This window comes from Haplochromis burtoni, unplaced genomic scaffold (genome assembly GCF_018398535.1).
Source record: "Haplochromis burtoni strain Fernald_Lab_line unplaced genomic scaffold, NCSU_Asbu1 Contig_418, whole genome shotgun sequence".
Taxonomy (NCBI): Eukaryota; Metazoa; Chordata; class Actinopteri; order Cichliformes; family Cichlidae; genus Haplochromis; species Haplochromis burtoni.
This window is the reverse complement of record NW_024582779.1, coordinates 510,014-518,158: the sequence shown is the minus strand read 5'-3', so window position 1 is coordinate 518,158 and position 8,145 is coordinate 510,014. Positions and strand designations below refer to the sequence as shown.

General features: G+C 39.0%; 1 protein-coding gene across 1 annotated transcript; it reads right to left on the bottom strand.

The window, feature by feature from the left end:
• Positions 1 to 256: 256 nt before the first annotated feature.
• Positions 257 to 7,683, bottom strand: LOC102313721 (acidic amino acid decarboxylase GADL1). The gene is made up of 15 exons (XM_005945166.2): positions 7,529 to 7,683; positions 5,925 to 6,103; positions 4,652 to 4,778; positions 3,840 to 3,930; positions 3,612 to 3,721; positions 3,381 to 3,496; positions 2,710 to 2,789; positions 2,542 to 2,596; positions 2,332 to 2,448; positions 2,173 to 2,237; positions 1,747 to 1,828; positions 1,299 to 1,498; positions 1,003 to 1,054; positions 811 to 900; positions 257 to 610 (listed from the first exon to the last, which is right to left on the bottom strand). The coding sequence occupies exons 1-15, from the start codon at positions 7,545 to 7,547 to the stop codon at positions 437 to 439; spliced, it is 1,557 nt and encodes a 518-aa protein (XP_005945228.1). The 5' UTR covers positions 7,548 to 7,683; the 3' UTR covers positions 257 to 436.
• Between the last annotated feature and the right edge of the window lie 462 nt (positions 7,684 to 8,145).

The window sequence follows — 8,145 nt, the reverse complement described above, 5'->3', positions numbered from 1 at the left end:
CTTGTTTTATGACCAAAGCTGCACTTTGTGGGTTTACAGTGACCCTGATGTTTCATGCTAAAATTGAAGAAATTTCCCTCAAAGTATCTTTGACACCATGTCATGTTCACAAGAATGTGATGGAAAACATGAAGCATTTGGCTGTTACTGGCCTGCATAACAATGCATAACATAATTATTCAGGGAGCGAAAACACATGGGCATTGCTGAAAGACAAATATATATTTAGATAAAACAAAACAAAACACAAATGTTATACAGCGTGTGGAATTCTGACATTTATTTTAGTTGTCTGGTTGGTATTTACAGATGAAATATTTACAGATAATCAGACATCTTTGTTATTAAGTTGCATCACTCGTCTGATAGTGCTGTGAAAATTCCTGACAGATCCATCTGTGCCATAGGATGGCTCTTTGCATACGCCGATCATTAATCACAAGTCCTTTCCCAGATTATGGATCTCATCCAGGACAAAGTCCAGGTCCTGCCTGCTGACCTGAGGACTGATCACAACCATCCTGAAGAAGTTGGCTTTTTCTCCAAGAGGCTGGTAGCCTGTCATCATGCTGCCTGTCTTCATCATTCGCTGTTTCACCACTGGGGCCACCTAGAGGAGCAGGGTAGAAACTGCAGTGACTTTTTACTCCATATTAATGTACCAAAAGCCGGCAGCAGTGTGTGAGAGGGTCACACTTTTCTTGTTTATCACAATAGAATTCATGCATTTGCCAAACTAAAACTGAATAATCTCTTCATGTCAGCATTAGAATACATTAAAATAACCCTCTGCAGTGATGAACTCCTTACAGTGTGGAGCTTCTTCCAGAGCTCAGGACTCTCGGGAAGGTTCCTCAGGCTTGGCGGAAGGTACCAGAAGCAAACGTTTGCAAATTCAGGCTGCAGAGAAAAACAGTTTAAATAATACTGCCTTAAAGATGGAAATGAAGGTTAGCTTTAGGGGTTTAGTTTCAAGTCATGTATGAATATGCAAGGACGTACTTCCAGCACAAGACGGAATCCTTCTCTTTTCTTGATCTCCTCTGCAAGATACCTACAATTGCATCACGTCAGGTTTCAGTGTTCAGTTTAAAAAAGAGACAGAAATCAAAATGTCTTCTTGATTGATCTGAAATTTTAATATTACAATGAAACGTGGTTGCACTGCCTTCTACATTAAGGAAACTGGGAAAACTGTACTTGTTATCAGCAGTCATGGCTGTGAGACAGTAAACGTAAAAGTTAAATATAACTTTACTGTGAAGGACAACTGATAATTTCTATTTGCCCACACTGACCTTGCCATGGCGAGGGCTCTGTCCACCCTCTGCTCCAGCTCTCTGCTTCCCAAAGCCTTCCACATGAGCCAGATTTTGAAGGCGTCTGGCTTCCTGCTGCACTGCACCGACTTGTCCCCCGTGTCGTAGCTGACATCGTAGAACTTGTCCTGCTGGAAGAGATAAGAGGCCCGTGCAGAGTGGCAGCGCTGCAGGAGACTCTGAGGGAGCAGAGTGAGGAAGACTTAACAAGAAAAAAGAAATTTAATCTCTTATGATTATACTGAAATGAAAACACAGGATAGAGGATGTGAAGGGCATCTGTCCCAGCTGAACACCTGACTCACATTCTGTTGATGTGGCACATCATTGTGGATCATTGTGACATTGCTGTCACTCTTGCTGGTTTTACTGGTGGTATTCGTTTTTTCATTCAGCAAATATGACTTATCAGACTTATCAGACTCACCGTTTTGTCTCTGACCAGGAAAGCAGAGCACTGCAGAGAGGCCATCAGCATCTTGTGAGGGTTCCAAGCAACAGAGTCAACTCTTTATCAAACAAATGAAAGATGACAGAGCGAGGTTACATTCCACCTCAGTAGGCTGCAGTTCTACAAGTTTACGTTCTTCTTTGAAGCCCAAATTTACCAATAACAGAAAAGTTGGTTTGCAGATGTATAGATAGTATGTCTTGATCTTTTGATAAAGAACGAAAATCACAAGATAAAATTATAGGGACTACAATAAAAATCTGCACGATTAAATGACAACGCTTACTTGTAGAAATTAAAATGTATTTCTATGTATTATACAGAGAGTTGCAGTTGTGTGTCACGCTGAAAAAAATCAGCTACTACATTGTATGTTTAGGGGGATTTGTACGTAGTGTTTACCTGTGGATGCCCTTTAACAAGTGTTTATGCTTCTTAGACATGATAGCTGCTCCTCCCCAACATGCCTGAGCACAGACAGACAGAAGAGGAAAGTACTGATGAGCAACGCTGAGCGACAGGAGGGATTAAATGAGCGACTTGATTAAATAATGAGCTCACATCCACATGTAGCCACAAGTTGTGCTTCTCACAGATGTCAGCAATTTCGTCGATGGGATCGAAGGCTCCGAGCACCGTGGTTCCTGCGGTGGCGTTTACCATGAAGGGAACTGCACCCTGTGCACACAGAATGAGGTATTATCCTTTGGCTCATTTCCCATTTCAAGACTCTTTGTATGGTAGCTCAGAAAAATAAGATGGTTGACTAACCTCACTTTTTGCCAACTTTATTTTCTCCTCAAGGGCTGAGGGAATCATCCTTCCTCTGAAAACGACACGAGACAACCTCAATTCAGTCACTCTACTCTGTCTCTCTGCATTCATAGATTATCAGGAATTTTAAAGAAAAAAGGAAAGTGCGTGAAACAGACAGTGCACCTCTCATCAGTTGGGACAGTATAAACATTCTTCGTGCCGATCCCCATTAAAGCTGCTCCTTTGGAAATGGAGTAATGACACTGAAAGAGATTAAGCAAGAGTTTGTCAGTAAATATGCATGCCTGTGCTGGTTGCCGGCTTCCACAACCACACCAAATACTTCCAGATAACTTATGGGTTTTATTTTAATGTTTCCTAATGAATTACTCTTTAATCTTGAATGAAGCAAGGAAACCGTTTACTTCAGTTAATATTTGTATGAAACAGGCTACAGTATCACTGCTTTCCAGCATTAAACTTGTGCATTCAGCTCAGTTCGTTTGTATTTCTAAAGGACCGAATCACAATAGTTGCTTCAAGGTGCTTTACATGTACATTCTAAGGTAAAGTCCCTACAATATTTCAGAGAAAACCCCAACAATCATATGACCCCCTATGAGCAAGGCAAAGAAAAACTCCCTTTTAACAGGAAGAAACCTCAGAAAGAACCAGGTTCAGGTTAAGGGAGGGGTGGTCATCTATGTGATCTATGTGTTGGAGGTAAGTTATACTGAGTATTATTATATTGCTTGTTTGTAGTGAATCTTATGCAGGCAGTGATATCTTTTCTGGAAAACCAGCTAATAACACCAAATCACTCTAGGCTTACCCTAATTCTTATCCACACTTACCTCCTGGGACGTTAATATGACCAGTCGCGGAGCAGAAAACATGCCAACCTCTTTGAAATCTGGGCAGTAGCGGTACCTGGCCAAGTTCACAGCATATATGTTGGACAATGAGCCACCTGAAAGGTAATTGTCCCAAGATGACTTTACTTGTTAAGATAAAGATCTTTCTTGATTTCAAACATCCCATTTATTGATGTCCAGTTGGACACACAAGTATAAAGTTGAGTGTACCTGGGTTAAAGATTCCATCACCTCCTTCTTCCCAGCCAATCACCTTGATCATCTTCCTGAGCACAGCATCCTCCATTAAGGTAAACACTGGAGCCACCTCATATGTGTACCTGACGAAAACCACATATGTGTATGATTTAATGTGTAGTATAGTTCCTGACAGAGCAGTGGACAGCATAAATATCTCCATGTGTGACTTACAGGTTTACAGTAAGTTGTATGACTCACAGATTGGTTTTGACTGCTTCAGCAATGAAGCTTGCCACCATAGAGTAGGGCTCCATCCCTGCGTACAGCTGATTGAAGAAACGGGGATGACCTACAGAGATGGGACAGAAATACAGTACACAGCTAGGATCATGTACTAACTATTAGTGTGGCTTTCCTTTTAATTTGATAACATTTGTGCTGAATCATACACTTCATATTGGTGCAATGCAAATTTGTGCCACAGTGACTCAGTATGCAAGCACATCGATGAACAATTATGTATCTGGCTGTCAGGAGACTTACTTAGAGGCTCCTCTGATCTTGAAATTTGGGAAGTCGTCAAATTTGTCAGATCTTAACACTTTCTCCTCTTAAATTTTAAATCCAAGAGCATTGCATATAGACAGCTTACATCAAATCTGTCTGTAGAGCCCAGAGATATTCATTTTGTCTTCAGTTACTGACTGATTGTGCTTTTTCATGTCCTATAAACTGGGGCATTGAACAGATTGCTTCATTGAGCATTGATGCTTATTATTACACAATCAGGTATATATTGCATGGCATATGGCTTGTGGGAAACAGAAGAAGCACCAAAAGTGAAGCTGTCATCATTAGAAATCAGTATGACAAATTGTAAAGGCAAGAAAATGTTTAGTTCAAATTTATGTTCAGTTCTAGTTTACAATAAGAGTTTTGGTTTGTTTCTTTTTGGTTTGGGCACATCATGTTAGTTGTTTTTCCTCCAAAGCAGGTGCTTAAAAATGCACATAACATAAATACACACCGTTATATACTGTAGGCAGTCGCTGAAAGTTATGAACACTCACTGGTCTTGACACTATATCTGATGGCATCTCTGCATCTCTGCAAGATCTCAGACTCCGGCTCTCCTCTGTCTCTCAGCTCGAGGTCCAGCAGCTTCTTCAGCTGCTCGGGGGAGTGCCACTCACAAACCTGGAAAACAGGCACAGAGGTGTGACTGTCAAGGTCAACCAATAACCATACTTGAAGCATATTTTACACTATCCACCATCTAAAGAGACAAAACTAAAAAAAAGCATGTTAAATATAAATTAAATATAAATATATATACATATAATTTGATTACTTTAGACAGAAACAAATAATATAATTATAACTTTAAGATTCAGTTCTGTTGTTACTGTTTTTTAAATGCTGCTGATTTTAAATGCAACCACTAACCAGTGCTTTTCCTTATTGTTGGTCATTTACATACTGTTACAGTGATGGATGTTTATATTAAATATAACTACAGTGTCAGCTCACAGCTTTGTCTTTGTTCTGTATGACGGGTCGATGTCTTTAAAATGTGAGATCACCAACCTTTGTTAGGGAGGGCCAGCCAATCACAGGTAAGTTGGTCTATAATATATATGGTTTAACAAGTAAACAAAAACAAGCTAATACAGCTCAAACTTAAGGGCTGTGCCAAAGCACGGTGTAAGATAAAATAATCAAGGATTTTATAATCCCCTGCAATTAAATGGAATTTGAATGAATAATTAAAATGTAATTATATTTTCATGCAAATTCGCAAATACTTAAATGTAGGTACACTATAATAAATACGTCAGGTTGCTACACGAAACAAAGAATATTTAAACTGTAAGTAAGTGTATGTAGTCTTTAAATAGTCATAATTAATTTTAGGTGGTGCATGTGTAATTTTAAGTCTTGCATAACTTCAGGTGTGTTACAGCAAGTGTAACAAATTATTATAATCATTTTAAGTACTGCTAAGCTAATTTCTTGGTAATTTTTTTGAATAACATCATGCATTGTAAGTGCGCTGCACTTTCCTGTAAACTCCTTTTGAAATTCAAATGTTTGCTGTGAGGCAACAGTGCTAATCACCACACCACCGTGCTGCCATCCATCCGTGTAAAATTACTTACACTATAACTGTTTCTTGTAAAAAACAAACTTGTTATCCCCTTATTCTAGAGTGCCAACTTTTAAATATTTATAGGTAAATATAATTGCACTGTACTTTCAAAGAAAGTAGTTGGAATTCCATGTTTTAAATCCATTTTAAATACCCTGGATTTCAAATAATAAATAAATACAACAATGCGTTACCTTCTCCTGGACGTTAGTGGCCTTCTTCACTGCCTCGTCCACAATGATTTCCATTGCTTGTCTGATAAAGGACTCTGCTATTTGTTCATCTGCAGTGGAGCTGCTCACATCAAAGCTGCCAGCTGGAGAACATTTTTCAGGTTGTGCCACAGGGGCCTGGCTTTCGCAGGACTTCACACCTTAAAAGAAAAAAGAAAAAAATGGGCCTTACTCTGTCTCATAAGTACAACATTTTTTTGTCCCCTTGTTGCATAAAATAAAAGAAAGGAACAACACATGCCACGTCCTGCTTCTAGTTTCTTAATTTTCCCTCTGATTCCAACGATTTCTTGATTCACTTCAAATTCATTTCGAGGCATTAAGATCATGAATGAAAGAAACAGCTTTCATGTGATGGCAGCTTTATACATTTGTGATTTTACACAAATGTTACTTCCAGTTTAATGGTGCATAATTATCATAAAAAATAAAGCAACTGCATAAATGCACATATTTGGCAGGATCCATCTGCTCTGCCCTTCTAAATGCACACGTGGGGAACCAAAAAGGCAGAGAGAGCACAGAAAACATGAAAAGAAGGAACAGTGGAGGGAGGTGGGTTTGCAAAGCAGCATGTCGAGGCAGCAGCGACTCCATGCAGGTTGGAGCAGCATAAATAGCACACACCATATCTAATTTGCCAATAGGATGCACATAACATATCAGCCGAGTCATCAGATAATGTGGGCTGGCACTGAGATGAGCTGATAGGCTGATTGCAGCCCTTCCTGACTCTGCGGATTGCTTGAACTAACCCTGTGCTCAAGCGTCACCTGCCACTTAACTGTACTTTACGTTACCTTTTCCCTGTGTAAGTGTAACTTTAAAATCTCACTGTGCTATGCCCTCTCATGTCTTGTCATATCTTTCTTGCACTCTTTTGGCATGATTGTCCAAGTTGTCACCTGACCTCTGAGCTGACTGACCTCTGGCCTTGTCAGTTATGGCAACAGTCCAAATTGTAGGACTTAATGAACTCAGTCACCCTCAAAACAAACTGCTGCTTATCTTTTGAACTCCATTCCAGTAATTCAATTAAAGACAAATGTTACTTTTCATTTTGAAAAGAACAATTTCAAATTCAGTTTTTTTCCTTTTAGCGTTATCTCAAGGCCGGGCTATTTCCAGCAGATACAGAGCAGTGCAGAGAGATAACAAATAGAATATTTAAAGGTCTTTAAAGCGACAAGTTTAGATGTGTGGAAGGCTTTCTGAGGAACTGAGTTAAAGAATTCAAAATCCTTTTTTACTTTTTAAAATGTTTTTCCTTCCCTCTGAGTGTTGTTCCAAAATTTGATGAGGTTATCAAGCTCAAAACATCATTTTTAGTTGTTATTCTTGCAGGAATACTGATTGATTTTTACTGTGCATGAATAAAATATAAAGAATAAAAATACAAAATGACTTTAAACATATCAGAGCATTACATTTATGAAAGAATATAATTTATAGCGCTTAAAAAGATGCAGCATGTGCTAGTTTGTGCTAAGTGAAGTGCATATAACATAAGTGTTATAAGTGATCTTTTGCAAACTAAACTAAAGGTTCCACTGAAAAAGTCTTACCATTAATGTGTCTCTCCATATTTGAGGAAATTTCCCAGCTGTGATGCTGCCTTATTTTGTGCCTCTTCTTTATTGCACATTACCACTAAGCCGTCCTATTTATACACAGAAGGACGGACTCTTCTGATGTCATGGAATTTCCCAGATCTGGGTTTGGATGCACAGCAATCAGTAACATCTGCACCACTACACAAACTTACCAGCTAATACCACTGATAGTTATGCTGACTTATGTTTTTACTGTACCTTACTGTTCTTTGATTGGAGGTTAAAAAAGAAACCCTGCACAATGCAGCTGTACAGTTATGGCCGTGAAACACAGAAATAGACGTGCAAAAGCGCATCAAAGAGAAGTGCAATTGATCTCAAGGTTGTGTAACAAACGTTTAGGTAGCTGCATGCAGCTGAGCACCACCAAACTGCTGGACTGAACATTGTCCTTTTACCCCTGTTGTGGAAAATTACTGAAACTGCCCTTACTGTGGAAAGTTACAGAATCTCTCAATTTCGGTTATGTGGTGTATTTTATTGATAGCTAAAAAAAAACAAAAAACATAATTAAATGCATGAGCTTCAGCAATTAGCAACAGCAAAAAAAGCAAAATGATGTGCACAAA